Raw genomic sequence first — 19,226 nt, forward strand, 5'->3', positions numbered from 1 at the left:
CGGTTTCCTAAAGGACAAGTCCATAAACCGCTACTAAATGGACTTGGGAAAAATCCACAATTCCGGGAATAACATGTATATAATGTTTGTATGTTTGGGAAGCTTGCCAGGTGCCCTTGGCCTGGATTGGCCGCTGTCGTGGACAGGATGCTGGGCTCGATGGACCCTTGGTCTTTTCCCAGTATGGCATTACTTATGTACTTATGTATCATGTCTCCCCCATCCCTCCTGGGTATACATATTCATGTCCTGGTCTCTTCCCATATGTCGTTTGATGCAAACTCCATACCATTTTTGTTGCTTTTCTGTAAGTATTTTTTTTTTTTTTTTTTTTTTTAAATCATTTATTTATAATTTTTTCATTTTACAAGGATCACTTGCAAAACAGTAAAACAGAGATGATTGTACATTAAAACAATATTTGAAGAAAACAATCTCAACAAGATAAATGGATTTTGTACAATCTTTCTCTTTCTTAGACCACAAAATAAATAGGGAGAGTGAAACAAGACAAGGAGATCAATTTAAGCAACAGCAAACAAAGAAAACGTGGTATTAACCCGATTATCCCCAGTTATTATTTATCTAAATCATTTTTCCACATTGATCATCTGGTTGGTTTCTTCAAGACCATAACGGTGCATAGTCCATCAATTTCATTGGAAACATACTTATTGTCCAATATTAGTGAAAGTAATACACCTGATTTCATTTTTTTTCCCTTTTAAAACCAGAAATTGTTTAACAATACAAACCCTTGAATCTCCAATCCAATTCCCGCTGATTAAAGTAATCCCAGTTTCACAGGCTTCACTCCTTTTGAATTAATATATTAAGAGGAATCATTTCAGAGGAAAAAAAAAACATTAGGAGTCATACCTGGAACTCTGGGAAAACAACAATCTCGATATTAATCATCTACAACAATATTCATTTTGTTCAAATTTTTTCTGGTCTTATTATCATTTTCAAATCTTAACCGTTTCTACTTCAGTAGAACTTCATTTGCTGTATATTCTCAAATGATTCGATTAGATTATCCATGTGGCTCATTAACAAGACTATATCTGAAGCAAAGTCATTCTCTACCACCGTCAGGTCCTGGAGCACCCTCCAGATGACATTCAATGCAACCTCCACGGGAGCCAAAAACTCCAAGCTGATAACTCTTAAGGGTTTAGGAGTAGCACCGCCGACACGGGTTCAGCTGTAAACGACTTCCGTTTCAGCATACACTCCTGACTCACTCCTCCACCCCTTTGGACATGGTGGTTAAATGATTTTTGAGCGATGAAGTTGTTTCCAGGTCCAAGAGCATCGACGCTCCTTCGTCGGTGCTAATCAAAGGACTCATCAACCCAGTCATCTATGGGCAGCTCGTCATACAGCGGTCCCACACTTGCTGCACAGGGGACAAAACGCTGGTCATCGGCGGCTGACCCCCCATTGTCCCCTTCCTCTGTTAAGGCAACTGCAATGCAGAGAGGAAATTTCAAGTGAACAAAAACTGAACTTCAGAGGACAGCTGGGCCGTTGAGTGTACGAGCTTCAGGTCACCATCTTTCCCCTCTCCCTAATTTGGGACACTCTTTGTCTGGTTTCTCCTCAGAGGCCTGTCTGATATGGGTAACCCTTCAGCATAGCCCTCTGAGTCATTGAAACACGGAAGCCCCTCCACCACTTACAAGGTGGTGTCCCTTCGGAGGGGTCTGTAAGTATTTTTTATGTCCTTAATGAGATATAGTACTCCAAGTGGGGCCTCACCAATGACTTGTATAGAGGAATTAGCATTTCTTTTCTTTTCCTTCTCTATGTAGCCCAGCACCTTTCTGGGGCTGGCTACCACCTTGTCACATTGTTTCACCACCAGACACTATCACCCCAAAGTCTCTCTCCTTAACTGTGCTTATCAGTCTCTCACCCTCTATCTCGTATGTCTCCTTTGGATTTCTACACTGCAATTTTGTGTGCACATTTTCATGCTTAGCGTGCAAAATTGTGCATGCAAGTTATAGAATATTATCAGTTATGTGTGTAACTTAATTGGCTAATCAGATGTGAAGTAAAACTAGCAATTAATAATCTGCAATTATTGGAACCAATTGGCACTAAGTGGCCCTAATTTGCAGTTGCATGTGAAATTGCACTTAGGTGCAGACATTATAGAGTAACACCTGTGCATAACTGCGAAAGGGGCACAGACATGGGAGAGATGAGTTTCATGCAGACCTTTTAGAATATTGTCAGTTACATACCTGATTGACAGCATTTAGGCGCCAGCATTTACACCAGCCCTTTCCATGTGGTTGTGCCTCAAGTTAGTGTGTAAGTGCCATTACACTAGTGTTCTATAATGACAATTATGCATGTCATTGCCGATATAGAATTCATGCTTAGTGCACATCATCCAAGCGTCTAACTTTATCTGACCTTTATAAAACATCCTTAATGTACAGAAAAAAATATTACATGGTTAAAATGGAAATAATATACAGTACAGTTAATTAGAGATTCTGTGCAAGTACAAAAAAAAGTGTTTTCATTTCACAGATGCTATAGCTTTTTACCTTTTCTGGTGAAATTAAATATTTCCTTGTCATCAGAGCAGATGAATCCAGAAACAGAACACAAATTGAACTGTGTTATATTAGACAGCTTTAGTCCTGTCAGTCAGTATTCTGTATCTCTAGCAAGCTGTGAACAGCTTTCCATTTGTGTCTGATCTCTGCTGTTTCATGCTCCTGTTCCTTCTGGTTTACTTGAGCCTGGTGTATTAGGCTTGGCTGGTGCCTCCTGGGATACATCTGGTGGCTCCAGGTCCCTCCCCTTCCCCCTAGTGGCTGCAAACTTCTCCGGCCTCACTTTCCAAAAAAAAAAAAAACAAATCAGCAGCAAGGTAAACCAGCAAGAAAACCTCTCTGGGGCTAAACATCCAGTTTGTTTTCCACATTAAGAGTCTGTGGCAGCATCTGCACAGTAGGGTTTGAGAAACACTGAAATCCAGCCTGGCTACCTATTTCCCTGCTAAAAGGACCCGACAGCTCTTTCCTGCTCTTAGCACAGTGTGAGTATCCCTTTACATTTTTTATTTGTCAGCTCCCCCATTTCTTCGGTTTGCTTTCATTTTTGTAGTGGCTCTGCTGGCTTCGATCTCAACGCAGTAGAGAGGTTTTGATGCTGTGGGAGCATTTCAGGGGGAGGGGGGCTCCTTGGCGCAAGATACGGGGGACATTGCAGATTCCTGTGCTCTCCATGTTGACTCTGCGGCAGCTCCTGTAACGGCCATTTTGGACTCTTACAGTTCTGCTTCTCTGGGTGACGTGGCTGCTCTCTTTGCCTCCGTGGGTCTGCAGAGGATGTCAGCTGCGTCTTCTCTTTCTTCGATTCTGGAGTCTTCTCACCCACCATCTCAAGAACCATGTACACCCGAGTTTGTTTTGTTAATGCACTATTCATACTTAATGAAGAGGTCCTTCCCTATTCCTTCTCCTCAGCAGAGCACTAGTCTCCAGGCTGTTTTCTCCATGAAGAGGAAGAAGGTGGACCTGGTGCCTGAAATGGACCCTGCTTCCCCTCCTTAACCCCTATGTTGGAAGGGGGTCTATCGGGGCTGTCTGTTTCTTCGCCGCAGCCTGACACTGTAGAGGAGGGGGAATTGCCCCTGGATGAGGTGGATGATCCTGCTGCCGTGATGGTCTTTCACAGAGAAGAACTTCTCTCCTTTATTACCAAGGCTCCGGAGTTTCTGAATATTTTGGTTCCCGCTCCTCCTCTTACATTGGCCTCCAACCCATTGATGGCTAGTACCAAAAAACCTCCACACTCATTCCCAATGCATGAGATCATATCGGAGCTCATTTCTGTGCAGTGTGAAATGCTGGACACGGGGCTTAAAGTGGCCAGGGCTATGGGTAGGTTATACCCCATATTCCCCAAGGAGGTGGAATGGTTGAAGCTTCTGAAGGTGGATTCACTGGTGGTGGCAGTCACTAGAAAGACTACGCTTCTGGTAGAAGGCAGCATTGTCCTGAAGGACGCCCAAGAGAAGAAATTGGAGTTGGCTCTCAAGCTTTCCTTTGAGATTTTGGATTTGTCTCTTCAGGCCTCTATATGCAATGTCTATCCTGTGTGGGCTTGTTTGGCCTGGGTGCAACAAGCTTCAGATTTGGTGGCAGATGTTGAGAGTGTTCCTTTTCAGGACTTTCTGGCCCTTGAGACAGGGTTGGCATATTTGGTGGATTCCTTATATGATTTGTGGTTCCCAACAATCTCTCTTCTCCTTTCTTCAAACATTCAGCTTTCGGCTGAGGCGTTGGCTACTTATTTTGCATCAAAAGTGAATACTATTTACCATTCATTTGATGGTGATTCTGCTAAATTTTATGACTTGTTAAAATTTACACTAGATTTGCACTCCAGCAGAGAGGCTTTGGGTCACTTTTGACTCTGTTTCTGGAGGAGTAGTCTAGTGGTTAGTGCAGTGGGCTTTGATCCTGGGGAACTGAGTTTGATTCCCACTGCAGCTCCTTGTGACTCTGGGCAAGTCAGTTAACCCTCCATTGCCCCTGGTACAAAATAAGTACCTGAATATATGTAAACTGCTTTGAATGTAGTTGCAAAAAACCTGGCGGTATATCAAGTCCCATTTCCCTTTCCCTTCCCTCTACTTTGTTTCCACTGATAAATAGGTTATCTTCTTCTAATTGTTATTTAGATAAGTTACCTTCTTTTTTTTATTGAAGGATCCTTCATCTGAATTAACAGTATCCTGGCTTTTGTTTTGTTTTGTTTTTTTTGCGATATGGGTAATATTGTGTTAACCCCAATTCCAAAACAGGTAAATCACGATTTTCTCATCTTTCTAATTTTAGACCTATCGCCAATGTCCCATTTTTAACTACATTTTTTTGAATTTGTTGTTGCCTCTCAAGTAGCCAATTATATTGAGAAATTCAACTTACTTCATGATTCTCAACATGGGTTTAGATCTTTCCATAGTACCAAGACTCTGTTGTTATCTTTGACCTCTGAGGTTAAACGGGTTCTGGGTCAGTGCGGTGAAATGGTGCTTTTGCAATTTGACATTTCTGTTGCCTTCGATACAGTGAACCATGAACTATTATTAAATTTGCTATCTAGTTTTGAATTAGTGGACTCAGTATTTTGCTGGTTCAAATAATTTTTTATACATAGACAGTATACTGTATTGAAGGATGATAACTTTTCAACCCCTTGGATTTCAGCACGTGGTGTGCCCCAGGGTTCTCCTATTCCCCTCTTTTGTATAACTTTTGTATGAGCACCCTAGGATGGTTATCCTTAGGGTTTGATGCATGGTTGTGGTCTTATACTGATGTTATTTTTCTTCTAGTTCCTGTGGACCAAATTTGTGGTTCTTTTTCCTCTAAGTTAAATATCTGTATTAAGAAGATTGCAGTGTGATCTAGAGCTATACAACTTAAATTGAATGTGGACATAATGAAGATTCTGTGGTTTAGATCATTCTAACATTCCACAAGCTATTATGTTAGATAATGGACATACTCTGTTGGTTGACAGAGTCCAGAGTTTCAGGTACTACTACTACTACTACTTATCATTTCTATAGCGCTACAAGGCATGCGCAGCGCTGTACACCATACACAAAAAGACAGTCCCTGCTCAAAGAGCTTACAATCTAGATAAGACAGGTAAACAGAACAATAAGGGTAAAGGAATAAGGCGAGAGGTGCAGCAAGATAAAAGGGACGGAATCTGGAATTAGTATGATTCTTGATGCTTCGTTATCCATGTAACCTCGGCTAAAAAAAAAAAGTAATTCGTAAAGCGTATTTAAACTTAAGCAACTCCAATTATTACATTTAGATTTTTTGCAAGATCACTTTAGGGTAATTGTTCATGGCATTGCTAGACTATGGCAACTCTTTATATCTGGGTGCAGTGGCAAAATATATCCCTAAATTTCAGTTAGCTCAGAATTCTGTGGCTAGATTGATTTATTGCAGGTCTAGGTTTGAGAGGGATTCTCCCCTGCTGTTCAAACTTCACTGGTTGCCTGTAGAGGATTTGCTTAGTTTTTAAATCTTTATATGGTATTTGTCCTGGAAATTTATTAGATACATTTCAGATTTTAAACAATAGTTCCACATCTTGATTATGTAATTATTTAATATTGGCTTTTCCAACTGTTAAATCTGTTTGATTTAAAGCAATTTTTACATGTTTGTTTTGGTTTTCAGCTGTTTGCCTTTTGAATAGCCTTCCTATTGCAATGTATCTTTTGAAAAATGTTTTTGCTTTTCAGAAAGCTTTGAAAACTCATTTGTTTTCTTGAATAATATTCATTGAAGTTATGTAACTTTTGAAAAAATTTTATCTTTTTTTTGTTATTAATTCCTGATGTGTGATTTGTTTTTTACTTTTTGTTACCTCGCCTTGAATCCCTAGCGGGAGAGTTGGCGGGTTACAAGAACTTGATGACATAATATAATTTGCTTTGAGCTTCTGCCAAACAGCACTATCAGTTGCAACCCAGTGTGTCTTGTGACTCTGACATTGGTCGGCAGTCTGCCTCGAAGCAATGCCTTACCAAGCTTCCCTTTCAGGGGAAGCTTCTTTTAGGAGAGGACCTGGAAAAGTTGATGAAGGGCCTTGGGGAGTCCAAGGTCCAGTGTTTGCCTGAGGATAAGTCACACTCTTAGGAAGTAGGAGTGAATGTTTTGTTGTTCCTTCTGCTTTGATGTCCACATTATACTGGCTGACCAGACTGCAGGCTGTCCATTATAAAACAGTTCAGTTTGAGTTCTCTATCCCACCTGCTGGTAGATGGACATAACCCATCTGTTTCTGGATTCATCTGCTATGACTAAAGGAAAGAAAATTATCAGGTAATACATAATTTTTCCGTATGTTTGTTTCACATAGGGGTGATCAGTGCAGAAAAGACACAAAACCTGAATGAAAAGTACATGACAAGTCAGGGGCGGGGTGAAAGAGTACTAGGGGAAGTGGTGTTTATCCAGTAAATACCTATTTTATTGTATCAGTGTTCATCACACAAAATGTAAAATCAGAAGATCTAAATATAACTAAAACACAAAAAGAGGTCAAGATTTATCACGATCATAAAGAAGTGAAAGCATTTCTAAATCAGAACAACCCAGGGTTCCTGGTGGAAGAAATATCACTGGAGACCCCTCATAAGGTAATATCAAAGTCCATTCTAAAATCACAAATAAGAGCATTTATGCTCTATGATAGGTCAGCAGTAGATACCTGTTTGAAAGTGCATCACAGATTAAACCTTTAAGATTATGTTAGAAAAATAATGACATTATCTGAGAGGCAAACGAGCCTTCTTAAAACTTCTGTTTAAATCGCCACTTCCAGTATTAGGGTTCTTCACTAGGTCATGTAATCCAGACTGAAGACTTTTTTAAATCTCACAAATTGTTTTCTCCAGGATGGGACTGAGATGGTTGTTAAGGAAGTACTCGCTGGAGACAGTGTCCACAGTCTCCTCAGCATCCTTGATGTTATCACAGTAAGTTAATCTTCAACAGCTTGGGGTTGTTTCCCCCCTTCATTACTGTTCGTCCTGTTCAGTGAAGCCACAGTTTTTGTAGTAAAGCAGTGGTTCTCAACTAGAGAGCTGCACGGGAACGGGGTTTGCGGGAATCCCATGGAACCCGAGGGATTCCCGCAGGGACGGAAGCAGTTCTGCGGGGTTCCTGCGGGACGGAAGCAGTTCCTGTGGAGTTCCCACGGGGATGGAAGCAGTTCTGCGGGGTTCCCATGGAAATGTAAGCTACACCTGCACCAGCCTCTCATCTATCGAGTACCAAGTTCTTTGACTGCTGTCTCCTCCTCTTCCTCCTTGCTTTAACAGCACAAATGTGGAAAATTTTCCATTAAGGAGGTGGTAGAGACACAAATGATGATGGAATTCTAAAAGGCGTGGGATGAACACAGAGGATCTCTAATTAGAAAATGGAAGTTATAAAAAACCTAACCTTAAATGGCTGCATGTGTGTGGATGTGTGAAGTAATGCTTAGATGGCGACTCTGGCTGTGATTAACTAGGGTCAATACCGGGCAGCTTTGTATGGTCTGTGTCTAATATATGGAAGTCTGGTTTAGGACGGGCTGGAAAAGGCTTAGACAGCAACTTCAGTGGCTGGAACATAAGGACAGTTCTGAACAGATTTTTACGATCTGTGTCCCACAAATGAGAAGACGCATAGACTGGAGTGGGCTTCAATGAGAACTCCAGCAGTTGGAACATAAGGATAGGGCCAGATAGACCTCTATGGTCTATGTTCCAGAAACACAAAAGAAAGACCACAATCAAGTATATAATATCACACTCGTTGATTTAATCATGAATTGATAATGAGTGTGACTAATTGGGCAGACTGGATGGACCATTCAGGTCTTTATTTGCTGTCACTTACTATGTTACAATTAATCCTCTTTGCTCCCGGGCTGATGAGCAGACCTCAGCTCTGACACAGGCATGAGCATCAGATGTCATCTGACCTACTGACGTGTGCATGTGGTGACCTCTCAGCATACAGCACCAGTAAATCAGAGACAAATCTTACATGTGCACACCAGAGTGTTCCAAGTTTCAGCTTCCATTCCTTCCTTGCCTACAGTGCTGTGGCTCAAATCCAGAGAGAGTCTGAGGGAGCTGACTGGAATTTTCTTTTATGTACCATTAAATTCTTACAGTGATGGGTAGGGATGGGTTAAATTCTTGCGGGGACGGGTTGGGATAGGTTACATTTTTGCGGGGATGGATGGGTAAGATTCTAATGGGGACGTGTAAGATTCCAGCAGGGACGGACGGGGATGGGTAAGATTTCTGTCCCCGTGCAACTCTCTATTCTCAACCTTTCTTTTGTTGTGACATGCCTGACTAACCATTGTTATGTATATGACACACTGATCACTGCAGATGAACAAAAGATCCCAAACATTTAATTGTATTTCAGAGTGATTAAAAGAATTTGCGTTTTTGAAATAAACTTATTGTCACAAAAAAATAATCTGGGACTGTTGTGCTGCAATATGTGGTTGAATGGTAAACAAATTAAAATGGATGTCAACGTCAATTTTTTTTAACCTGTTTTGAAATTTATACAGAGCAGACCTAAGATGTTTTCCCTTACCACTAACCAAAATAAACTGTTCAAATCCTGGCATTGCCTCTGTAACAGCAACATTCAGTTCCTCTACTGCCAAATACTTTGTGAAGTAACACAAAATCTGCAAATAAACTGCTCAGAATCTGTGCAACACTATCTCGCAGTTCTTGCTGTTTGTGTCCTGAACCTTTAAAAAGGCTTCACTGTAGATATAGAACACCAATACACTTCCTACTGGAAAAGCCAAACAAAGTGGACTGCTGTAGATCCCCACACAGAAACTATATGTCAGCAGAATCTCTCACACAGAACACAGACCATCCATCACTTCTTATAGAATGAAGAACCAAAAATTAGAAATGTAAAACACCAAGAAGTCACAGTTTCTGGGAGCAGCACAACACAGAAGGAATAAAAATAAAAATGCATTTCATCCTGTACAAAGCAAATTTTTTTCTAATTGGGATGTTTTATTTATTTGTTTAATTTGCATCCCACATTTTCCCACCTTTTTGTAGGCTCAATGTGGCTTACATAGTTCCGGAGAGGTGGTTACAACTCCAGTATGAACAGTACAGATTGGTTTGTACAAGTACAATTAGTTAGAATTGGGGTGATTCGTTCCATGCAGAGTGCAAGGGTGGGAACCGCGGCAAGGGATAGGGTATTGTCTGTTTCCTAGTTTGATTATTGTGCTTCATATTCGGTGTTTATTTCTGTTCTGTGGGGTATGCCTTTTTGAAAAGGTAAGACTTTAGATTTTTTCAGAAGTTTAGATGGTTATTCTTGCTTTTCAGATCTTTTGGTAATGTATTGCAGAGCTGTGTGCATATGTAGGGAAAGCTGGACACGTATGTTGATTTATACTTCAAACCCTTGCATCTTGGGACGTGAAGGTTTAGGTATGTTCTTGCTGATTCAGTTGTGTTTCTAACTGATAAGTCGATTAAATCAGTCATGTAGCCTGGAGCTAAGCCATGGATAATTTTGTGAAAGAAAGTACAAATCTTGAAGGCAATGCGTTCTTGTATTGTTCCCAGTCTCCTTCCAGTTTTTCTTCTTCTCTTATCCCCTATTTAGTTACCCCATATTTCCACCTTCTATCATCCCTTCACAATCCCATTCCTCTTATCCTTTACCTAGCACATCCTTGCCCTTCACAGTTTCACACTATCTTTCTATCCCCACACCATTTTTCTATGCCTTAAATACCTCAGCCCACACAACATACCACTTGTAGGTGCCACACCCAACTGCCTTGCCATTATTGCTACATGATCCCCGAATCCCTTCTCAATCTGCAAGTGCCAACTTACACCTCTTCAAGTCCCCATTTAGTCACAAAATGCACAAACTCCTGCCCAGGGTTATAGCCACGGGTGGGCCCATCCACTTTCAGCCCAGGCTTACGTAGCAGCAGCTCACTGTTGGTTGAGCTGGTGGGGATCCCCAAGCCCTAACAGCCAAAGGTATTTGCAGACTTTTACAACCCATGCCAGACAACTGCGTGACCAGATAAGTTCAGGATGCAGTGGTGCTGATTGCCAGTTAGGGGTAAGGGAAGAAGCAGAGCTGTAACATTTCCAGTTTCGTCTGGTGGCTACAGGGATCCTTGGGAATGTGGGGGAAGCAGAATTAGAGGACAGTTATGGGCAGTTCAAGTACCTAGCTCTCTGAGTTGTGCTCTTACCAGGGCCGACAGTCACTCAAAAGTGCATGGTTTGGGATAAGGTATCTTTTAAAGATATCACCAAACCAGGGAAGATAGGGTATCCCGACAGTGAGGTTCCAGAAGTGACCATAGTAGATCAGGTGTCCTAAAATAAAAATCAGACAAAAGATTGCAAATTAATACAGTCAAGTACTGAGTATGATGTAAATAGGAACAACAAACATAGTTTCAAATGTCTATATGTGAATGTCAGAAACCTAAGAAATAAAATGGGAGAGTTAGAATATATTGCACTAACTGAAAAATTAGTTATAATAGGCATCTCTAAGACATGGTGGAAGGAGGAGGATACATAGTAACATAGTAGATGACGCAGAGAAAGACCTGTACGGTCCATCCAGTCTGCCCAACAAGATAAACACTTATGTGCTACTTTATGTGTATACCTACTACTACTTATCATTTATATAGCGCTACAAGGCATACGCAGCACTGTACATCATACACAAAAAGACAGTCACTGCTCAAAGAGCTTACAATCTATACCTGACCTTGATTTGTATCTGCCATTTGCAGGGCACAGACCGTAGAAGTCTGCCCAACACTAGCCCCGCCTCCCACCACCGGCTCTGCCACCCAATCTCCGCTAAGCTTCTGAGGATCCATTCTTTCTGAATAGGATTCCTTTATTTTTATCCCACGCATTTTTGAATTGTGTTACCGTTTTCATCTACACCACCTCCCGCGGGAGGGCATCAACCATTCTCTACATGAAAAAATACTTCCTGACATTTTTCTTGAGTCTGCCCCCCCTTCAATCTCATTTCATGTCCTCTCGTTCTACTGCCTTCCCATCTACAGAAAAGGTTCATTTGCGGATTAATACCTTTCAAATATTTGAACGTCTGTATCATATCACCCCTGTTTCTCCTTTCCTCCAGGGTATACATATTCAGGTCAGCAAGTTTCTCCTCATACATCTTGTAACGCAAATCCCATACCATTTTTGTAGTTTTTGTTTGCACCATTTCAATTCTTTTTACATCCTTAGCAAGATACGGCCTCCAAAACTGAACACAATACTACAGGTGGGGCCTCACCAACGACTTATACAGGGACAGCAACACCTCCTTTCTTCTGCTGGTCACACCTCTCTCTATACAGCCTAGCAACCTTCTAGCTACGGCCACCGCCTTGTCACACTGTTTTGTCGCCTTCAGATCCTCAGATACTATCACCCCAAGATCCCTCTCCCCGTCTGTACATATCAGACTCTCACCGCCTAACACATACGTCTCCCATGGATTTCTACTCCCTAAGTGCATCACTTTGCGTTTCTTCACATTGAATTTTAATTGCCAAACCTTAGACCATTCTTCTAGCTTCTTCAGATCCTTTTTCATGTTTTCCACTCCCTCCGGGGTGTCCACTCTGTTACAAATCTTAGTATCATCCGCAAAAAGGCAAGCTTTACTTTCTAACCCTTCGGCAATGTCACTCACAAATATATTGAACAGAATCGGCCCCAGCTCCGATCCCTGAGGCACTCCACTACTCACCTTTTCCTCATCCGAGCGAATTCCATTAATCACCACCCTCTGGCGTCTGTCTGTCAACCAGTTCCTAATCCAGTTCACCACGTCGGGTCCTATCTTCAGCCTGTAGGGTAGCTTATTTACAAGAGGTACTTAGATAACAGAACATTACAAAATAGCAATCATTCTGGACTCGTGTCTAGGGGGCGTACCTCTTTATCCCAATGACAAGTTAGCTGTTGGAAAAGAAACAATGCCACAGGTGGAATATATTATATTTATTAGGTAAAGAAAAATATATATAAATAGTTCAGCAGCAAAATGCCAAGCAAAGTACAAAATAACTTGCTATAAAAATAGATTTTCACCAAGTATAGATAATACAATATGATTATCTTAATGGACTAACTAAATGAACGATTATACAACCAATCACAACTGATATCCTAATGATTAGTGTTAGAGGTTACACCACACGTCTTATGCAAAATACAGTTAGCAGCTGAATACCCAGACCAGAAGTCCTGACATAACCTATCTGTCTCAGACAAAAAGCCAAGGATTAATTATCCCCGTGTTATCTCACCTTGCCTGTCTGTAGCAGACTTCCAATGGTAAAGAAGTGGATTTCTCCTCTGACTCGAGCTGAAGCCTCAACGAGTCTCTCAGTCCAGAAATAAGTTCAAGGTCTGTATTCTGAATGTAGATGGCACAGTCAGTAGATAAGGCCTTGTTGTAGCTGAGCAAACCCTGTGAGTTTGTTACAAGGTATGCAGTTCACTGGTGTTTAGGAAAAACAGTCTCTAGCTCATTCAGAGCCTTCTGTCTACCTGCAAGTCCTTTGGTGATCTCCCCCCCCCCCCCCCCCGACTTGGTGTTCTCCCCCTCTGAACTTTCTTCAGACCAAACCTTTGGTATCCAAGGGTCAGATGATACCTGTGGACCAACCACAGACAGTGACATAATGTCTAGCCAGTTTCATGGTCATGAAGAGAGCCTTTGTTATAGATGGCATGCAAACTCCCTGTCTGAGGCCATACTCCTGGAGCCTTGTCTCTCTCTCCTCCATTCTTCCCAGGAGATAACTGAGCTAGTTTGCAGCAAAGAATATGCCCTTGGATGAAGTAATCTTGCAAGGCTCAGCAGTAATTTTCCTTTGCAAGAAAGCTGGATTCTAATGGTTACAGATGTATTCAGGTCACAGGCTGTAGAATCCATATTGTTATAAGAATGGTTCAGGCTTGTATAGGCCAAGACCAGCAAAGGTGAGATCTCAGGTAAATACCCCTACAGATTCCCCTCCTTGGAGATGGAAATTACTACAAAGGAGTAAATGCCTTCTCCAACCTAACTAACAATACAACTAGACAGGGAATGGTCAAGACAAGGGAGAAGCATAAACAGTAAATATCAGCAACTCAAAACTATCACTCTGTAAATTAAAACTAGAAGCAAATACTTCATGAAATCATAGCACAATGTTCAAACGTAAATTCAAAAATGCTAAGACAGCAAATTACTGAATACTGGAACAATAATATGGTGGTAGTAATAAATTCTTAACACATGAAATTATAATCAACATCAAATCATAATACTACATAATGCACGGCAAAATTAGTACATAATATGATAATTAAACAAAGATGTTGCATAGTGGAGAGTTACTCATGACTGGACTGCACAAAATCTTGCAATCTCATGGTCACAGGAGCTGAACTCTTGTGAATGATGCGGCGCAGGGTGAAAACTTCTTGCGCCAAGAGCGACAATTGGGAACATAAGAGTCCACGTGATGGTGAGAAGTGGGATAAGAACATGGGTGGTAGAGTCGACAATGGGAACATCAGTTGAGGAACGATGTTTGTAATCAGCAATTTGAAGTAGCAATTTGAAGTGAATCATGGTTAACAGCCAGTTCAGTTGTATGAGAGTCCTTAGACTGTAAGAATGGTATAATGTCAATAGCAAAGTCTATAGGGTGACCACGAAACACATCCAGCACCTCCAGTTCAGTAATAACAGGATCTGTATCAAGATAAAACAGAGAAACTCCTCCCACATTCAAAACAGAGTTCTTGGGAACAGCTATCAGACAGACATTGCAAGGGAGAGAAAAACGGTTAATAACATCATGTTTATGGAAAGTAACAGTGATTTCAGTACAGGGTGTACTAATTAACCACACAGAATTAACAATGGCCACAATGGTATCTGAAAAATCATCATATTCAGACACGGTAACTTTACATTTCTCTTGAACATTCTCCGTGGACAACCCACAAAGAGCTTCTGTGGTATCTTTCAAAAAGGGTTTTCCAGGGCATAACCAATGAATATCCTTAGTGTTTTGACAAAGGGACAAATTAGGGACCAGATAATGTTGAGGATCATCCTGCTGGTAAGCAACATACTCGGGAGTCTCAACATGAAGGTACAAATTGTCATACCAAGTACCCACATTTAAAACTTGTTTAAGCTGGTACACATTCTCGGGCAAGATAAAAGGCAAATTCAGGACAAAGGCAAGTTCCATGCGCTCCAGATCCAGAAATAATGGAATGGCAGTACCTAGATGAAAAGCAATCTGAAAGGGTTCAATTAGCAGACGGGTAATTTTAGCAAAAGCATCGTGAATAACATCAGATAGGACCAAATAAGGAGGTATGTGACCTTGCATAAGATTACTGACACTAGTATCCAAATCCCTAAATAAATCCTGAATTAGGTCTTTTACAGGTTGTATAAAAGTGCGGTCTTCATTCAGGTCACCTTTAACTACAAACAGATCTGCAGTGTTAACATCAATTTTGAGAGTATGCAAGTTGACAAGGGTAACAGTGTCTGCAAGGGTTTTCTGTTCGGCAATCAATTTGTACTGTTGGGATTATAATTGTGACTTAACATTCTTCAAATCCGCTTCAAAGGCTTTTATAGTAGCCTGCAGCCGTCGTACAGAGACTGCATTAGCGACAGACATGGATGATCCAAAAAGTGACCCAAGGACAGAGAAGATAAGACCACCAGCAAAACCTATAAAACATTTAGATCTAGAATTCTGGGGTTGTAAAAGTTGAACCATCACGTTCTCTAGCTGACTCAAAATGTTCTTTACTTGGGCCTTGGCATAATGCATATATTTGAAAAACCAGTTTTGGGTAGAAGAGGATCTGTCAAACATACTCAAATTAAAATTCTTTAAAAAAACATGCATGGGGTCAAGGGAAACAAACTTTCTGAGTAACAATCTGAGATTGGGTGATCAAGAAGCCAGGGGTATCGTAGGACAACTCCAGACATGGGACCCAGTTCAATCATCTTGGCCACAGATCCCAACCGCAAAGAGATCAGGAACACAGTCATCAAGGTTTGTTTCTGCATCTGTAAAACAAAAAGAAAACAGACTGTGCTGTTGTGGGGTTAGTACAGTTCTTATCAGCAATGTGCATATCTGGGACAAAATGACTGGGATGACATGGTCTCAACTGATTGATGTGGACCCATTTAAGGACATCTTCACCTTGAGAATTTTTCTTGAGGCGAATTTGGTAAGCCACAGGTGAAGCTTTTTCCACTATAGGGAATGGACTATGCCAACTTGGCAGAAATTTCTTGTCTTTTGCTTTGTTCCTGGCAAAATTGAAATAGAATACCTTGTCACCAATTTGGTATTCTTTGGAGGTAGTCCCTTGATCATAGTAGGCTTTTCTACCTCTAGCGCTACTTTCCAAGTTCATTTGGGCATACTCATGAGAGGTAGTAGCACTGGACAAGTTCACATCATTAGTCCTGTGCAGCAAATGAATTGGTAACATCATTTCCCTACCTGTCATCATGTCAAAGAGTGACACTCTTGTAGAACGGTGGGGTGTGACATGAATAGCCATGAGGACCAATGGTAACTTCATGTCCCAATCCTTACCTGAAGATGACATATACTTCTTCAGAATGGTGATGATGGTGCAGTTAGCTCTTTCCACTTGTCCCGAGGACTGAGGCCTGTAGGCAATGTGCAATTTACTCTTCACGCTGCGCATTTTCCACATCTGTTGGATTACTTCTGCAGTAAACTGGGATCCTTGGTCTGAATCCACTCGCATGGGCAGACCCCACCTGCTGAACACATGGTTCAGTAGTAAGGTAGCTGTGGTTTCTGCGGTGCAATTGGGTGCAGGTATGCACGCCAACCATTTGGTGAACGGGCAGGTGACAGTAAGCATATACTTATTGCCACGGGTGGATCGAACCACAGGGCCAATCCAGTCAATCTGGATATCTGACCAGGGCATAGCGATACCCTTCTTCCTGAGTGGTGCACGATGTGATCGTGAAGATGACTGGAAACAACAAGTCAAACAACCTCGAGTATACAGCTGCACATCCTGACACATGTGGGGCCAATAAGCCACTTGCTTCAAAGTCTCATAGGTGACGCCTTCACCTCAATGCCCTGCGCATGGTTCATCGTGAGCATGTTGCAACATAATGCCACGATATGCCTGAGGCACAACCATTGCTCAATGTCATGCTTACTCATCCGAATAAGCAGGTCTTGATAGAGCCTAAATATTTCTGGGGATGTATAGAGTCCTCAGTTCTTTATCTTGGCACTCCTCTTCTGACAAAGGATGTTCTTGTGGGTTCTGGATGTACTCATAAAATCGTCCAACAACTGGATCTGCTTTCTGAGCCATGACAAGATCAAATGATGGGATGTCACTGCACCACTGGAACACTGGAGTCTCACTAGGCTGCTTCATTTGCCGTCGGATGACAGCCTGAACTGCCAATGCAGACTCTGAGAACTGCCATAATTCTCCTGTGAGCGCACCTTCCTTGGTGAGTTGATTCGCAATGTCGTTCCCTATCTTGTTGGGACTATCAAACTTTTGCATGACCCTTCACCTTCTTCCAATAGATGGTCATGTCCCTGGCTCCGTACAGTTGATCTAAGGCTAGAATCACATTTCCATGATGTACCAGTTTTCCTTTAGAGTTTAACATGTGTTCTGCTTCAGTTGGGTAGATGAGAGACAAAATTTGGTGTCACTAATCTGAATCTGTGGCATATGATTAATTCTCGAATTCCTTTCTGAACTGTAGACTGTACCGCCACCAAAGCTGCAACAATCTCAGTATATTGGTTTGTCTGTGAGCCTAAGCTGTGCTTCAAAGTCTCTTCAGGAATAGTTGGATTCCATACCACTCTCACACCTGCAACCAACTCATGGTCTGTGTCACGGAGGAAGGCACAACCATCCACATAGACCTAGGCATTGCAGCACAAATCTTCTCATCATATAGATGGTGTCGATGGGGTTTTTTCTCTTACGGTGGAATATCTGTTTCTGGAATACCTGCAAGGGAATCAGGTCCTGCACAGTCATTCAGGTCAGCAATACCTTGGGCTACTACATTACGATGTTTCTGAGCATACCTTACCTCTAAAGGCCATCCTTGAAGAGCCAATGTCCAAGAGACTATCCTGCTGTTGAACACTCGACCGGACTTGATTCTGTCGCTACCCAGGAAGCTGATGGGTTGGTGACAAGTCTCCATGATTAGCTTCTCGCCTTGGATATAACTCCTGAAATGTTGCAGAGCCCAAACAGTGGACAAAAGTGCTTTCTCACAGTCTGAATACTTTTTTTCCACATCGGATAGGCCTTTACTGGCATAGGCCACGACCCGCTTATCAGAATCATATTTCTGATATAAGACAGCGCTCATAGAGTGCTTTGAGTATCCCAGGTCAACGTAGAACTCACGACCCCCCCCTCAGGGTAACACGAGACATGGAAAGTGGCTAAGCTTGTCCTTCAGCTCCTACATAGCAGATTCCTGTTGTGGACCCCAAGCCCAGGGCACATCTTTCTTCAATAACTTGACCAAGGGTCGGTGATCTCCGCATAGTCATCCATGAACTGTCGGGAGTAAATTGCATATTCCCAAAAAGGAGCGAAGTTCCTGTGAGATTGTTGGGTTGTTCAGCTGTTGTAAGGCCTGCACTCCGCTTCTTCTGAGGTCGCAGACCCTCAGCAGAAATTTCATACCCTAGGTAATATAGCGATTTCCTGCACCATTGTCCTTTAGCCAGTGTCAGTTTAGTTCCAGCATTTACCAACAAGGAAAGCTTATTTTTTATATTCTAGGGCAAATTTGGAAGTTAAATCATTTGAAAATTCTGGTCCCACCCAGAGAATTGCCTTAACAGTAGTTAGCTGGCACTTGGGACTTAATCATTACACAGCAGGAGGTAAGGGTTGAGCTCTGAATAGGGGTCAAACCATTTCTAACTTTGCTCAGGTGCTGACCTCTCTGTACCTGAAGCAAACTCCTCCAAAGTATAACAAATTTGGACCTTTTAAATTCCAAACTTCTCAACTTGCTGGCTAAGGTGAGATTCCTGATATTCTCTTTAATTTAATGCTTAGTGCTTAATTAATTTTGCCCTGTGAAACCTCTTATTTTCTTTCTTTTTCTCTTCCTACCAAGCTCTGAGAGGGAGGCTGGTATTGTATTGGGGCTCTAAAGTGCATTTTACATTGTTGAAACTGATATAATTATTGGGAATATCTGGATTTATATTACAACAAGGAAAGCTTATTTTTTATATTCTAGGGCAAATTTGGAAGTTAAATCATTTGAAAATTCTGGTCCCACCCAGAGAATTGCCTTAACAGTAGTTAGCTGGCACTTGGGACTTATAATCCCACCCACCCCAGGGTTTTCCACTCATTTATAGACAAACCAAACCTCATTAACTTAATCATACACAGGCAGTCTTACAGACTGTTAACCCCAAACTAAGTAGCACTGTTCATACCCAATTCAAGAAATCAGGATGACTTTTATTCTCTGCAATAATTG

At 41.6% G+C, this 19,226-nt stretch overlaps 1 protein-coding gene across 1 annotated transcript in view; it reads left to right on the plus strand.

The window, feature by feature from the left end:
* Positions 1-19,226, plus strand: part of PNPLA7 (patatin like phospholipase domain containing 7) — a 2,530,065-nt gene that overhangs the window by 645,862 nt on the left and 1,864,977 nt on the right. The window contains exon 10 of the mRNA XM_030206608.1: positions 7,463-7,543. Within this exon, the coding sequence (XP_030062468.1) occupies positions 7,463-7,543 (81 nt within the window). The remainder of the gene's footprint in view (positions 1-7,462; positions 7,544-19,226) is intronic.

This window comes from Microcaecilia unicolor, chromosome 6 (genome assembly GCF_901765095.1).
Source record: "Microcaecilia unicolor chromosome 6, aMicUni1.1, whole genome shotgun sequence".
NCBI classification, from domain to species: Eukaryota; Metazoa; Chordata; class Amphibia; order Gymnophiona; family Siphonopidae; genus Microcaecilia; species Microcaecilia unicolor.